General features: G+C 36.7%; 2 protein-coding genes across 4 annotated transcripts in view; one reads left to right on the top strand and one right to left on the bottom strand.

Moving 5' to 3' along the window:
- Window positions 1-15,737, bottom strand: part of LOC139983148 (dnaJ homolog subfamily C member 25-like) — a 376,890-nt gene that overhangs the window by 69,771 nt on the left and 291,382 nt on the right. The gene's annotated exons all lie outside the window — the stretch shown is intronic.
- On the top strand, window positions 436-15,736 carry LOC139982247 (uncharacterized). Of its 3 annotated transcripts, XR_011798072.1 has the most exons (3): window positions 436-1,612; window positions 13,565-13,702; window positions 15,726-15,736. XR_011798072.1 is itself a non-coding variant. In XM_071994899.1 (2 exons), exon 2 carries the CDS (start codon window positions 4,717-4,719, stop codon window positions 6,895-6,897), a length of 2,181 nt encoding a protein of 726 aa, XP_071851000.1. In that variant the 5' UTR covers window positions 436-1,612; window positions 4,659-4,716; the 3' UTR covers window positions 6,898-7,335. The 3 variants fall into 3 exon arrangements, 1 of the variants encoding a protein (XP_071851000.1); XR_011798073.1 differs by lacking the exons at window positions 13,565-13,702; window positions 15,726-15,736 and adding an exon at window positions 4,419-4,650; XM_071994899.1 differs by lacking the exons at window positions 13,565-13,702; window positions 15,726-15,736 and adding an exon at window positions 4,659-7,335.

The following is a 15,737-nucleotide window of genomic DNA, read 5'->3' as shown; positions in this document are numbered from 1 at the left end:
AGTTGGCGCGAAGCGTACAAGAAAATTTTGGATGAAAATGCCTCCTAGATCGCTGGAAATGGCACTTACCAGGCCTTGTAAGTTGCATCTTAGCATTTTCTCTTTTGAAAATACTAGCGATATCATAAAAACATAAACATATGCTCAAGGGGGGGGGGGGGCGGCTGCCCCCTTCGCCCCCCCCCCCCTTGGCTACGCGCCTGATTCCTCACCTTCCCCTTCTCTCAGAATCCCAACACAATTAAATTCGAAATGCGGGTTGCTTTGAACATTGGAAATTTGCAATTCGAAAGATGTTACATGGAATTCCCAAAATACAGGTGAGTTAATAACGGTCGTGTTATATCAGCTAATACTGACCGGAACGTCTACTAAGAGCAAGGTCAGGGCGGCGATTTGTTTCAAATATTGGAGGGACATTTGCTTGGGTGCAGGTGTGGCAGTAATGAGTGTCCATGCGTCCGTAGGACACATATTACTAGGATATAGTGTCTCATTTGCGTGAATAGTGTCTCAGGGACACTTTCCCTTGCTTTCTACGCCACCGTGGAAAGTGTCCGGGTTCTCTTTAAAGAGCTTTAACGTGGTTCTGTTGAGTGACAAACGTTTCTGGCCCTATCTACGTTCCCTTATGACCTAAAAGGAGGAGGTAATTTACCAGCAAAGACCAAGTTGACAATGATATATCGGTCAGCATGCACCCTCAAAACTCGGTTAAAGCATAACTAATACTCCGAGTGTCAACTGCTGTGGGAAGGAGGCGGCAAATGTTATTATTCTCGTGGAGACTACACTCAGAGGGGCGCTGTCCGCTATATTTCGATCGTCGACTGTCAGTGTCAGAAGGCTGCATAATGTTAAATTTATCTTCTGAACTAATTAGTCATGTCTGTCTGACGCTGCTGCTTATCAATCGTTACTACCATTAGGGTAGTTGTTTGGAAGGTCGGAATTTCTAAACGTTGAAGAAAGATCAACCATGTAGGTTGAATGTAAATGTATTTCAACCGGTACGCGGCGGCGGAAAGTTCCCCGCCATCCGGAGCATGGAGGTCAAATCCGGGGTCAGAGCAAGGAATTGTTATGGAAAAACTCCCTGGTCAGAGTCAATATATTTTATTCAGTACGCGGGACTTGAATGTGGAAATCTCCCGCTCTACGTTCTCGGTGTGATAAAGTTTTTATTTCACGCATGAGTATTTGCATTCTACTGTAAAATGTATACTGCTGTTTACTCAGTGAAGTAAGCCGAATGTGCCGTCTACGTCGTTAACGTTACATGTCGCAGGCCCAAAATTTCTTAGTAGTTGAATATTTGCACGCACAGTAATTGCATTAAGAGTTGAGACCGTTAACTTACTTAGCCCGACAGATGACTTCTCCTGAGCTGGATACCGATGACGAGTAGGCCTACATAATCATTGGAAAATATCTTTCGTCAGGACTGTACCCTGAAAAGTCTACGTTAAATCTAGAAAGATCGATAAGGGGAAGATCGAAGAGTTTTAGACTGACGGGAGATGGCGATCTAGTTTACGTCGGCCCACATGGCAACGAAGATAGGCCCTTGGCCAAAGCCCACAAAATTAAAGCTTACAAGAAGGGTTTGGCGGTAAGTGTATTATTTGTTTATTTGTATAAAACTTTTAGGAATTATTTCCACTGAAGAAAATGATTCCATAGATATGCATATAACTTGAACTAAGTGCATTGGCCATTTGGGCCTTGCAGATTATAGGTATATTTTATTATTTGTAATCACCTAAGAGTAGAACTGAAAAGTCTAAACTTTATTAGTGTTAGAGAATACGGACATTTCCCGTGGAATAGTGTCCGTGAGACGCCCGGACACTATTCCCTGTCACACAGGTGCGTAGCAATTTTCATTCCCAAAATTGTATACAGGTGACAAACGCCTACAGTGGAATTACGACCTTCCTTACCGGTTTCAAACCTCGCGGGAGGCCCAGGTTCGGATCCCGGTGCAGGCTGGAAGGTTTTTCACTGTTCTAAATTTTCCAACTCAATACGTTTTCAATGATATCATCTGTGACGTTATATATATATATATATATATATATATATGTTATGTATATATATATATATATATATATTGAATATATATATATTTATATATATATATATATCGAATATATATATATATATATTTAAATATATATATATGTATTATATATATATATATATATATATATATATATATATATATATATATATATATATATATATATATATATAAATATATGGTTACTGGTTGTTAAAGCCCTCTTTTTTTTATCGGCAAACCAAATTTCATTACGGATGCGGTCCGTCTATAGCTTATTCATTTCGAAAATAGTAAAAACTACTTTCAGTGAAAGTCTGTGACGTTTTTTTGGTAATATTTAGTAACACTTGAATTGTGACACGGTTAGACAGGCGCGTAGCGAGGAATTTGCCGCAAGGGAGGGGCGAAGTCAATACATACAGCTACGGTCAATACCCACAACACAGTGTACATAGCAGCGATGGACATATCTTCACTTGCAAGCAACGGAAAGTTAACTTTTTCTGAGCGCGGCACGCGGTTTGGGGCGAGTCTTCAATGTCTTAATAAGGAGTAAGTTAAAATACAATATAAGCATGTATCAATCCCGAGAAATAACTTCTTGTTTTAGCGTTTTTCTAAATGATAGGCCTACTTTATATATATGGTTTAGATTATATAACAGCAGTAAGAGAATTCCATGTCCTTATAGCACGAATCTTTAAACTTAATGTACCGAATGTTGTATTACATAAGTTGTGGTGTGCTTGACCGGCACTTCTATTGCGGTGACTGTATGGCGTAAAGAAGTCATGAAAGGCATCAGGAAGTAAGCCATTCCAAGCCTTGTAAGAGAATGTGGCTTCATTTAGCCTAATAATATCGCTAAATTTTGTTCACGATATTCAAAATGGGTTATATGACGAATGACTCTCTTTTGTAGGATTTCAAGGGGGTGAAGATAAACATAATACGTGCCAGACAAGATAACAGATACCATTCTGAATCTAGTTATCGTTATACAAAAAAAGGAGGCTCCCAGGGCGATGTTCAACATTTCACTAAAATGGTCCACATATACACACCACCACCCAAAGGAAGTGAAGATCCATGCCATAGAGAAGTGCTTTAATACAAGCGCTGCCAAAACCTTTCCATGCTAAGTCACTCACATTAAGGCGCGTAGTCAAGGGGGAGCGAAGGGGGCACCCCCCCCCCCAATTGAGCATATTTAAAAAAAAAAAAATTATGTTTTTTTATCATATTGCAAGTAATTTCAAAAGAGAAAATGCTAAGATGCAACTTACAAGGCCTGGGAAGTGCCATATCCAGCGATCTGGAAGGCATTTTCAGCCAAAATGTTCTGGTACGCTTCGCGCCAACTTATGATGGCGCTACTATGCCGTATCTACGTCTCTGATAGTTTGCCTACATTTTTCGCCCCTCCCTTGCTTGGCAAATTCCTTCTTACGCGCCTGTTCACATTTTATAGGCAAAAAAATGTACTAAAAACAATCGTGAGCCAATTATTGCATTATTAAATCCCCCTTTAGTGAGAGAAGCTTTTGCATATTTAGAATTTTGTTTTTATAAAACTGACAAATTATAATAAGCATCCGGCAAAGAATTTACAACAAACATTGTCATGTTATTATTATCTAGGCCTAGAACGCCAAGTCTTTAAAAAGGGCATCGTCACGGTATTTCTGAACCTCAGACAAGTATTCTTCAAGGTTAAAGGTCAAACATAATTACTAAGTAAACAAACTTCACACAAAGAATATTTTTTGTGCAAACAAATTTGTGTGAAAAGCTTATCGTTACCACGTGCATGGAACGCCGAGATTCCTCCACACATATGGGGTGGAATATCATCTCATTTCCAAAGGTATACGTACACCAAAAATATGCACTACATCATGTCTTCGATACTTTGGTAATCCTTTGAACGATTTGCAATTTTAACCAATACTAGATCTAGTTAGTTACTTCAAGTGATGGTTGCAATATTCCACAAGCTATAGTAAATGGCTTTTTTCCTGTCGTTGGTAATAATTTCTTTACCTCTATTGAAAGTTCAATATATGGTTATCTAGTCATGTATAACGGTCACGGTATTGATTTGAATAATACTTGTATATGCCCCGTGCAATAATGGCTTGTATTTAACTTCATTATTTCAATGGGTAGTATGGTATATCAAATGTATTTATACAAAAAGTGCATGGTGAATAACGTATATTGCACTAGGTGGTTATACGCCCTATTTCAATACTTGAGGCTTTGTGATACATTCTATTGGTAATTTAAACGTTACTGAATCGTCAATGGCTGCCGTTGACTCATAAAAAAGTTCTGTGATTTAATTACTAAGGAAATCGTGAAGCCTAGCAGGTTTCATCGCAATATTATATTTTATAGATTATAGTGCCGTGATGATTGAGCACCCACTTGAGCAAACACTAGCCTGAAATGTTTAAGCACTTCTGTTTCCAGATCAGTTTGAATGGGCTATACATGTATGTTTGTATTTCCATTCATATTTTATGAAATACAGGGATAAAAAAATAATTTTCTAAGCCCTTTCCTTTTCTTTTCCTGAACTCTTTCACAGAATGTGACGTAACTGAGTACGGTTTTTTTTCACGTGAGAGTTTACGACCTTCATCAACATGGCTACCTGGAACCCTTTCATAGAAGACCTGACAGAAAACTTCTTCATGTGTTCTGTTTGTTTGGATCAATTTAATGAGCCGAAACAGTTACCATGTCTTCATCGATACTGTAACGATTGCTTGAGAACAGTTATTCAATCCAGTCATGATGGGACAATTGAATGTCCACTTTGTAAACAGCGATTTTGTATACCAGAGGATGGATTGGACGGCTTTAAGACTGATTTTCATATGAAGAGTATGCTCGAGTTCATAGAATTGCGTACATCATTGGACAAGAAAGATTTGAAGCAGTGTGTGAGCTGTTCAAAGGATGTGGTATGCTCCGCTTACTGTTTTAAATGTAGTGATTTTTTATGCGACGAATGTTACAAGGTTCATATTAGTAATAAAATGTTTACTGATCACCAACCAAGCACTCTGAAATTGGAAAATATGGCAGCTAAGAACTTGACCATGGAGGAAATAGCTGCAATGACGGAAGATCCCAGGTGCCATTTTCATATCAAAGAACCAGCCAAATTGTGCTGTGGTACATGCCAAAATGAACCAGTTTGCTTAGTCTGCACTCACAGTAAGCACAAAGGTCACGATCTCATAGATGTCACTGACCTATCCCAGAAAGAAAGGACATTACTGAATCAGAACCTCGCTGAACTAAGCAAGCACAAGACTAAACTATACGCGTTACCCGAGAAGGTACAAATGGCGCTAGTAAAATTGAATGATAATGTTACAAATAAGACAAAGTTGTTGACAATTCAATACGAGGAACAGGCAAAGAAAATAAAGGCTAAACTTGCCGAATGTAACGATGAACGTGAAAAAGGAGTTGCTGACATAGAAAATAGAAGAAGGTGTGAAAAACGTAAAATAACTGTTAAACATGAAAAGAAAATGAACCGATTGATCATGAAACATGAAGAAAATATGACAATTACCGATGTAAAATATGACCAGGAATTGAAAAAATTTCAGGCAAATTGTCAAGAAATTGAGGATGAATTCTCAGTTCAAAAACTCGGGGAGTTAGATAGTAATTTCAAGACCTTGACAACAGCTAAAGATCTTCTTACAAGTCAAAACAAAGACAAATGTGAAGAAATACTGAATAAATGTCAGCAACTTATTAAACGATTCGAAAACTTATCAGCAACATCTTCTTCCATTCTTGCATGTAATGACGATTGGACGGACGCACAGTGTGTTCCCGACATAAGAGCAGCCAGTGAACCTATGATCGAAGAAATGAAACAAGAATATCCAGAGTTAAAATCTTTATCTGATTTTGTCATCAGTGATGTAACAAAAGTTATCTCTGATAAAGTTGTAATTACAGAAAGCGCTGAGTTTGTTGCTATATGTTACGATATCACCGATATGACAAGTAGAAGCGATCATGGTAATATCGTTATGACTGGTAAGGTATCAAAAAGAGAATCACACATCACTGTCATTAACATGAAAGGGGTAATATTAAATCAGAATGTCTTAAATAGAAATAAGAGATTTCGGCTTGGGCCAGGTCGTTACTGTTGTACTTTGCCGGGGTTCGATGTCATTACAGTTTGCATACCGGATGAAATCGGTATTTATAATATTTCTGACTCTTCTTACCAAACAAAGAACATCAGTGATATGGTTAAGACGTGGCCAGAGGGTAGGTATGTGTTATCTGTTACCACGAATCCCGCCAAGAATGAAATCATTGTTGGTACTAACAGCAGAGAAGTGTATGTATTTAATTACCAGCTGAATTACAGTCACACCATATTACTACCTGATGAAATCAAGGGATTATTTGATATTACTGTCCACAAAAGTAATCTTCTGATCTGTGACTACGTGGGTAGGTCCTCATATGAAGTTACCATGTTGGCATCAGGGAGTAAGGTGGTGTATGAATTCACCAAACCAAGTAAAGCCGACATAACACCTATCAATGTCTGCATAGGCATGGGAGGGTTCATCTACATCGTATGGCGTGATAGTGGGCTGAACACTGTGCTAACACAATACAGTGGAGATGGCAGGCACTTACTCTCATCAATGCCAGTTGATTACATGGCACGGTGCGTTACCACATCCGTACTAGATGGTGAGGAGAAACTCGTGGTGGCCACCTTAGCGGGGAAGATGTATAAACACGGACTAGTACCTACAAAGGGCTTTATATAAATTACATATTACAATGGAGTGTTAGCTCAGTGGTTAACACCGGTGCCTTTCAATCATGAGGTCCCCGGTTCGAGTCACTCCCAAATTAATGTATGTCGTCCAGTTACAAAGTTGTTCACAATTAACAATTCATAATCATGGACGTTAAATATGAATGTAAGAGGCTGACTTCGGTCGGCTTGCGGCTTTGATAAGCAAATGAGGCTTCTTCACGAGTTCATGATTGCAGGAGGATCTAATATACATACATACATATTAAAACAAAATGATATCGCGAGTTACGATACACAGATTCGGTTTTTATCGTTGATGTTATTGTTCCACTATAGAGTTTTACATGCACATAGGAAAATATTATCATCTTAATTTCTTAGAGCTATCGTTAGTGCATTTATAATTGGTAACAATTAGTTTCTAATGAGTTTATCTCCACATCTTTGGTTCAAGTGTTTGAAAGGGCACAAAAAGACAAAAAGAACAGTGTAGAAACTACCATGATAGCATGCTCTGTTAAGGAGATATGACACTTTGAAGATATCAAAATTTCTTTCAAAATGACTGGTGTGGAAAGACTTGATGTGAGGGTGTGATGTCACATCCTCACTTCCTTAACATGTGTGAATATATTTCTTAAAAAAATATTTACATATTTTAACACATTTGAAAATAATATAATCAAAACTTCTTCAGATGTTTAATCTCAAATACTTCCCATCACAAATATGAGATCTCCTGACATATCTTTTGGTTGAAAGTCATGAAATCTCACAAAATATTTAGAAAAAATCAAAGACTTTTCAGGAATGAGAGGATGTGACACCACAGCTAGTCAGATTTCAGCACTTTCTACACAATCTGATAAATCTTTACACTAGAATATCTCTTTAACCGAAAAAGATATTTCAATATTTTTTTACCATTGTGTTTCTTTTATTGTCCTCTTTCATATAACATAAACATGTATGACAACTGAACCAATCCTTTAATATATACATCACAAAGACTGTCTTCCTATAAAGGGATTAATTTACGTAAATATCAGTATGTTCATTCCTTATGAATTAATACTTTTATTACAACCTAGCATATTTTCTAGACAAGGTTGACATATTATTCCATTGGTATAAGCAATATGTTTCGTGATTCAATATGTTATATATCATTACAGATATTGTCTGGATTTCAACTGTAATTCTTTGTAATATACTTCTCCAGTTAAAATAACCTCTTATTATAACATGTGATATATATATATTATTTCTCTTTTTTTTTGTATATATCTTATAAGAATATCTGCACCCAACGAAGATGGACGTACTCTATACATTCATTTCCGAAGGGAGGTCTTTTTTTGACGCGGTGCAGCAGTAAATACAATATCTCTAGAACGAAAACCTTATACTTCGTGTCTTAATATACCATAAACTGTGGACAGTTTAGTACTATATTGCGAAAGTGGTGGTCAAACTTTAGAAAGAGGAGTAGAAACATGTTTTGTCCCCTGCTTACTTTTCTAAACAGTTATATGCACTCCACTGCCTACGTAGCAGTGAAACGTTACAAGACTGCTGAAAGAGTTATTCATCTCGTAATTACGTTCATTCAAGATGACTTTTTATAACAAATTAACTAACAAACATACGCTTATAGTGGAGGAGGTTGGTAAGGATACATGGGAGAAGGCAGATGGGACAGCGGATAAGAATACTTTATAACTACAACAAAGATGTATTTTGCAAACTATCACGTAAAAATGGGACGTTTCGAGCAAACGCCATGGTTGTTTTTTCTCCAATTTGGAATATTTCGCCTGCGATCTGTCCTCCTATTTGTATTGTATACATATGGATACATTATACGTTTGGACATGAAATATTCAGGTTCTGGTGAACACAAAGTGCGACGGGCAGATAGCGGGCGGGTTTTCATTCCCTGCCGCATAAACGTTTATTGTACGGAGTTCCGGTTGTTTATGAGTGGACTGCTATTGTACTGGCCGTAATATTTTATGTCAGGTGATTACCACGGTGATATACTTTATATAATAATGTTAATAGCTGTGGTCAATCGATTAGGTAACCTTTGTATTGCAATGTTTATTTAATGATTTCACTGTCTAATATGTCGCATTTCCACATCTTTATTGAGAGAAGTGCCTATTTAAGATAAAGTTCAGTCACTAACCAATCCACAAGTTAATTACTGCTGCATGTTAAATTAAATTAACTCGCCTCATAGCAGCTTGAAATCACAAATGCACGTCTTTGACCGGACCCGCATCACTTCGCAAAGATAACTTTCAGAACCTGAGCAGTTATAGTGAGTTGTTTGGTATACAGGTTTACCTATATATATACAATGACTATAAGTTCTTATTTAAGAACATCAAATGACTTGAGGAAAGTTTAGTTGTGATTTGACTTTTGCTTACATCAAATGACTTGGCAGGGTTTGACCTCACGTGACTAAAATTACTTGCTGACGACACTTGCATGTGCGTATGTGAGTTACTTTACTCTCAATCCTCAACTTTCTTTTCATAGGCCTAGAAATCATACAAGTTGAGGAGCCATGTGACAACAGGTGATATGTCGACATCTTATAAGTGCGTTATTTATTGCACGAATATTTTGCAGTAGGCGTACCAAAGTCCAACACCATAATGTATCGTGAAACTCACAATGCGTGACACCGCAGTTCATATCACAAGTTGTAAATTAAACATCGAATCCGGGCCTCCCGCTTTATGTGCGGATACCCTAATTTATATATATATATATATATATATATATATATATATATGTATATGTATATATATATATATATATATATATATATATATAAATATATATAAATATATATATATATATATATATATGTATATGTATATATATATATATATATATAAATATATATATATATATATATATATATATATATATATATATTTACAGATATATGCAAAGTTTCGCTGAACATCCTTTTGAATACTCCATATCAAACGTTTGATTAATCCATGATATCGTGTGTCATTAAGATTGTAAGGAAAGAATTATAACAAAGGCGGGGTCTTTTTCTTGATATTTCAAGTGCGTTTAATACTGTCTTGCCAAATCAATTAATGAAGGATCTTTTACGATTTATCAAAGTAACATGCCTTTTCATTGGCTGACACAACTTCTTCAAGGATGGTCCAGACAAGTAAGGTTGGAAAAGAGGTTATCGGAAATAAAGGTTGGTGTGCCTTGGGGGTGGGGGGTCCATCATATTCAATATTATTTTCTATATATATGATGAAATTAGGTCAAACTCACACATTTCTGCTAAGGAACATATTTTCAATACTATTATTCTACCTTGACACATGTGATCTATGCAGTGCCTGTCTGCTACCATTTTATATTGCAAAAAAAGCAAAGAAAGAAGAATGAAGTTTCCAATACACATCAGCTATATTTAATGTAGATTACAATATACTTTTAGAAAAAGTAAATGCTGCTGCAAGACCTCAGTTTACAAGAATGGCTAATAAAGATATACAGTGATCAGAATCACCCTATGTATACTGTACTAAAAAGTCTCCTGCACAAATCGAGCAGAAATCTAAGGAATCCCCACAATATACCGAACGTAAGTTTACAGAAACTCATTTATTTACCGTGCTGCCTTATACATTCCATTTGAGCACTTAGAATGTTTATTTTAGTCTGTTTGTTATATCGTTTTATATATTAACTTTTGTATGTGTAGATGCATTTTTTATGATATCCTATCATCTTGACATTTTCTCCCCTTTTATATTAGTTATTCTTGGACTGTTTGGCATCCTATCATTTAAAAAAAAAAATTTTATTTTAGTTATTCTTCTTGTTAAGGTATTATATGACTCCTCTCTATAAATTTTACATGTATACTGGAAGGAAATAAAAAGAAGGAACAACATACTACTGTACACCTTGGAAACACTTGAACAATGGCTCAGTTGATTCCTTCTTTAAATCTGAGGATTCACACGAGGTTGGGTTGGATATTATGAATGTGCCTATGAGCGTAAGAATTTTATTATTTGTATACTGGAAGGAAATATAAAGCAGGAAAAACATACTATAGTACAACTTGGAAACACTTGAACAATGGCACAGTTGTTTCCTTCTTTAAATCTGAGGATTCACACGAGGTTGGGTTGGATATTATGAATGTGCCTGTGAGCGTAACAAAAATTTCACATTCCGTTTTAGGGGATAGTATAGTGGAAAAGCTTCCCAAAGCGTCTGAAGGATACTTAGAAACTATTGTCAGAGATATTTCACGTAATAGCCTGTGTGCTTTATAAGAGTTCCGACTTAACAGATTACGCCACTGGAATTATTATGTTTGCCACTGCATGTGTTCACATTTCATCATATCCCTTCCCCTTCCTCTCCCCGTGTGACAGTGAACATCACAGTGTACCCTAGTTACTACACAAAAAAAGTGACAAATACAAGTTTGTGAAAGGACGAAACTTCATAATTTAGTTCTAGCATAGTGAATGTTTGACGAATGTCTAAAATTAACTGAAAATGACATGACATAACGACGAATATGTTTATACTAAAATTACTACTTTGTAAAGATGTTTTCGATCAGTAACAAATATGAGAACTCAAAGTTCTATTTGTTATATTTAAAATATTGACAACTTTCGGTACAAAAGATCCTTTTTTAATTACGCTATACTAAAGTCAAAATGTGAAACTCTTTAGAGCGCGTTTTCTCAAAACTCACATTTTAACATTCGTTACTACGCCAGAACGGGACGATGTATCAATCCTGAGAAATAACTTCTTGTTTTAGCGTTTTTCTAAATGTTACTGTAGATGGTTAGATTTTATAGCAGCAGTAAGACAATTCCATGTCCTTATAGCACGATTCTTTTAACATTACACCAAATGTTGTATAAAAGTTGTGGTGTGCTTGGCCGACACTTCTAGTGCGATGACTATGGCGCTGTTAATAGTAAAGATGTCATGAAAGGCATAAGGAAGTAAGCCATTCCAAGCTCTGTAAGAGAATTTCAGGCTACATTCAGCCTAAAAATATCGCTAAATTTTAATAAGTTGAGCAATTTGAAAAGTGAACTGGTGTGTTCACGATATTTAGAATGAGTTATATGACGAATGACTTTCTTTTGTAGGATTTCAAGAGGGTGAAGATAAACATGATAAGTGTCAGACCAGATAACAGATACCATTCTGAATCTAGTTATCGTTATACAAAAAAAGGTGGCTCCCGGGGCGATGTTCAACATTCACTAAAATGGTCCACATATACACACCAACACCCAAAGGAAGTGAAGAGCCATGCCATAAAGAGAAGTGCATTAAAGGGTGTTAAGACTCGCGCAAAAAGAAACGACTGATGCCGGTAATCTGACCTAGTTTCGAATGAGGTGTAACAGAAGTGTTAGACACCACCATCGATCCCAAGAAATACACACATAGCTTGCTACCGTCGGTTGTTAGACGCTATTGTACAGTCAGTACAAACAGCTGCGGTCAATACCCACAGCACAGTGTACACAGAATACAGCGATGGACATCTCAGGTCCAGCTAAAGATAATAAGGTATCGCGTTTCATTGCTGTCTGCATTTTGTAGCGACACGAACAAAACGTCACTTGCAAGCAACAGAAAGTTAACATTTAAACATGGCCGCACGCGGTTTGGGGCGATTCTTCAATGCCTTAATACAAGCGCTGCATATACTTCTCCATGCTGAGTCAGTCACATTTTATAGGCAAAACTTACAAAAAATACAATCGTGAGCCAATTATTGCATTATTAAATCCCCCTTTAGTGAGAGAAGCTTTTGCATATTTAGAATTCTGTTTTTCTAATAAAACTGACAAATTATAATAGGCATCCAGCATATAATTTACAACAAACATTGTCATGCTATATTATCTAGGCCTAGAACGCCAAGTCTTTAAAAAAGGCATCGTCACGGTATTTCTGAACCTGAGACAAGTATTCTTCAAGGCTATAAGGTCAAACATAATTACTAAGTAAACAAACTTCACACAAAGAATATTTTTGTGTGCAAACAAATTTTTGTGAAAAGCTTATCGTTACCACGTGCATGGAACGCCGTGATTACTCCACACATATGGGGTGGAATATCATCTCATTTCCAAAGGTACACGTACACCAAAAATATGCACTTCATCATGTCTTCGATACTTTGGTAATCCTTTGAACGATTTGCGAGTTTAACAAATACTAGATCTAGTTAGTTACTTCAAGTGATGGTTGCAATATTCCACAAGCTATAGTAAACGGCTTTATTCCTGACGTTGGTAATAATTTCTTTACCTCTATTGAAAGTTCAATATATGGTTATCTAGTCATGTATGACGGTCACGGTAATGATTTGAATACTACTTGTATATGCCCCCGTGCAATAAATGGCTTGTATTTAACTTCCTTATTTCAATGTGTAGTATGGTAAATCAAATGTACACATACAAAAAGTGCATGGTGAATAACATATCGCACCAGGTGGTTATACGCCCTATGTCAATACTTGAGGCTTTGTGATACAAGCTATTGGTAATTTACACGTTACTGAATCGTCAATGGCTGCATGGCATTGACTCATAAAAGAGTTCTGTGATATATTTACTAAGGAAATCGTGAAGCCTAGCAGGTTTCATCGCAAGATTATACTTTCTACTGCCACTATGACATCATCACTGACGGAGGTTCAACCTCCCACTCCAAAGAATACACCAACCGAGTTTGAAGTCCATGCATGAACCTTATTGGTAAGGACTTTGTTACACATTGTTTATTTCATTCTTACAGATAATATTTACTGTGGAGATATTGCACTCAGTTGGCAGTGAGTGCCGACTCAGGCTTAATCAGTCTAAATCAGGCTTAATCAACTTAAGCCTGATTAAATTGACTGAGAAATTTGATACATTGAAACAGAATATTCACGTACTGCAGTTACTATACTGTTACTCCCTTCAGATAGAACCACAACGATTGCACCTATCAAAAAGTGCTTTATTAAAGTACTCTGTCCAGAACTGAGATCAGAGAGATTATCAATTGATAGGTCCAATCGCAATGATGTGCCATGATGATTGAGCACCCACTTGAGTAAAGTGATATGAAATTACTGGACTGCAGATCAAACAATGGAGCTCCTATAGGAGCACTATAACTCTCTCTCCACCTCTCTCTCTGATGAAACTTTCTCATCATAGGCAGAAATGTATTCCCTTTAGAAACTGTTTATCTTAAATGCTGGTTCTAGTTCTTCCGGAAGGGAAACGTTTCTTTGCGGTGGCAAGGAATCGCGAAGAGACTTTTGGCTTTCTGGTTTCACTGATAATTAATTAATTTTTAAACCACATATTTTAAGTGCTCAATACAAACACCGCGAGTCTGCTCAAAACACTTTACAAACAGAAGAAGGAGAAATAGACGTCCATAAAGCTGGATCAAGTAGGCCTACTTGATAAGTATTGCAGGAAAAGATTCGCCTTGTTAGTTCGTTTGATAGTTTCAAGGGAATTAATAGTACGGATTGTTGTTGGAAACTTGTTCCACAAATGAGGGGCAGCCCAGGAAATACATTGCTCGTCATATGATGTTCTGATGTGCAAAACAGTCAACATCGCGGTATGTTGAGACCGTAAAGATCTTGTTGGACTGTGTTTCCTATAAGCAATTGGTTCATGTAGTGAAGGGACTAGCCATGAAGTGTCTTAAAGATGAGGATCACATGATATTGCAATGGAATTGAGCTTTCATATAGGAAGCCAGTGAAGTAGTCGTAGAACTTCGGTGATATTATCGAACTTGGATGTCCTGGTAGTTATACGTACCGCCATATTCTGTACACGCTGGAGATTCCGAGATTGGGTTTCTGACAGAACACATACATTAGCGAATTACAGTTGTCCAGTTTTGAGGTAACAAGACCATTGATAAAAGAGATAGTTGCATTTACACCCGATACTCATAGCTAGTACAGTAACTACTGTTCATGGCATTCATGATGAGGTACAACGGCGTGTATGACCAATATTGCGAAGTTGGAAGTAGGCTTGTTTACAAATATGGTTCGCATGTGCATACATATTAAGAGTTGTTTCGAGATAAACTCCAAGTTTTGGCTGCTGATACAGATTTAATCGAAACTCCATCCGCCATCACAAAGACAGTGGGAAGGTATTTCAGATCATGATTATGATTACTACAATCTTGTCACCATTCAGTTTAAGTTTATTACTTATCATCTACTATTTGATATCATCAAAGCAAAATTCAATATTCTCCAAAACACATCTTCTAGCAGAGACATCAATTAACAGGAGGCTGCAATGAAAGGTAAATTTGTGTGTCATCCGTATAGAAATGGTAATTCAAGTTGTGACTATGTATACGATTGTGTAAATAGAGAATAGCTTGAGCCAAAACACGGATTCCTGTGCAACGCCAAACTCTAGAGGGACTGGTTCCAAAAGCTCGATATTAATGCAAACTGTCTGAAATCGGTTGGACAGATATCGACTCAAACTACTTCAATGCAACATCCTGAAGTCCAAAATGTTCGTGAAGGACATTGGTATGCTAGTGTCGCTCAAGTCGTGCATACATAATCTTCTCCAAAAGTTTGGATATGAAGGACGGGTTAAACACTAGCCTGAAATGTTTTAGCACTTCTGTTTCCAGGTCAGTTTGAATGTTTGTATTTCCATTCATATTTTATGAAATACAGGGATAAAAAAATTGCTAAGCCCTTTCCTTTTCTTTTCCTGAACTCTTTCACAGATTGTGACGTAA

This window comes from Apostichopus japonicus, chromosome 16 (assembly GCF_037975245.1).
Source record: "Apostichopus japonicus isolate 1M-3 chromosome 16, ASM3797524v1, whole genome shotgun sequence".
In the NCBI taxonomy this organism is placed as follows: domain Eukaryota; kingdom Metazoa; phylum Echinodermata; class Holothuroidea; order Aspidochirotida; family Stichopodidae; genus Apostichopus; species Apostichopus japonicus.
This window is presented reverse-complemented; position numbering and strand designations above follow the sequence as displayed.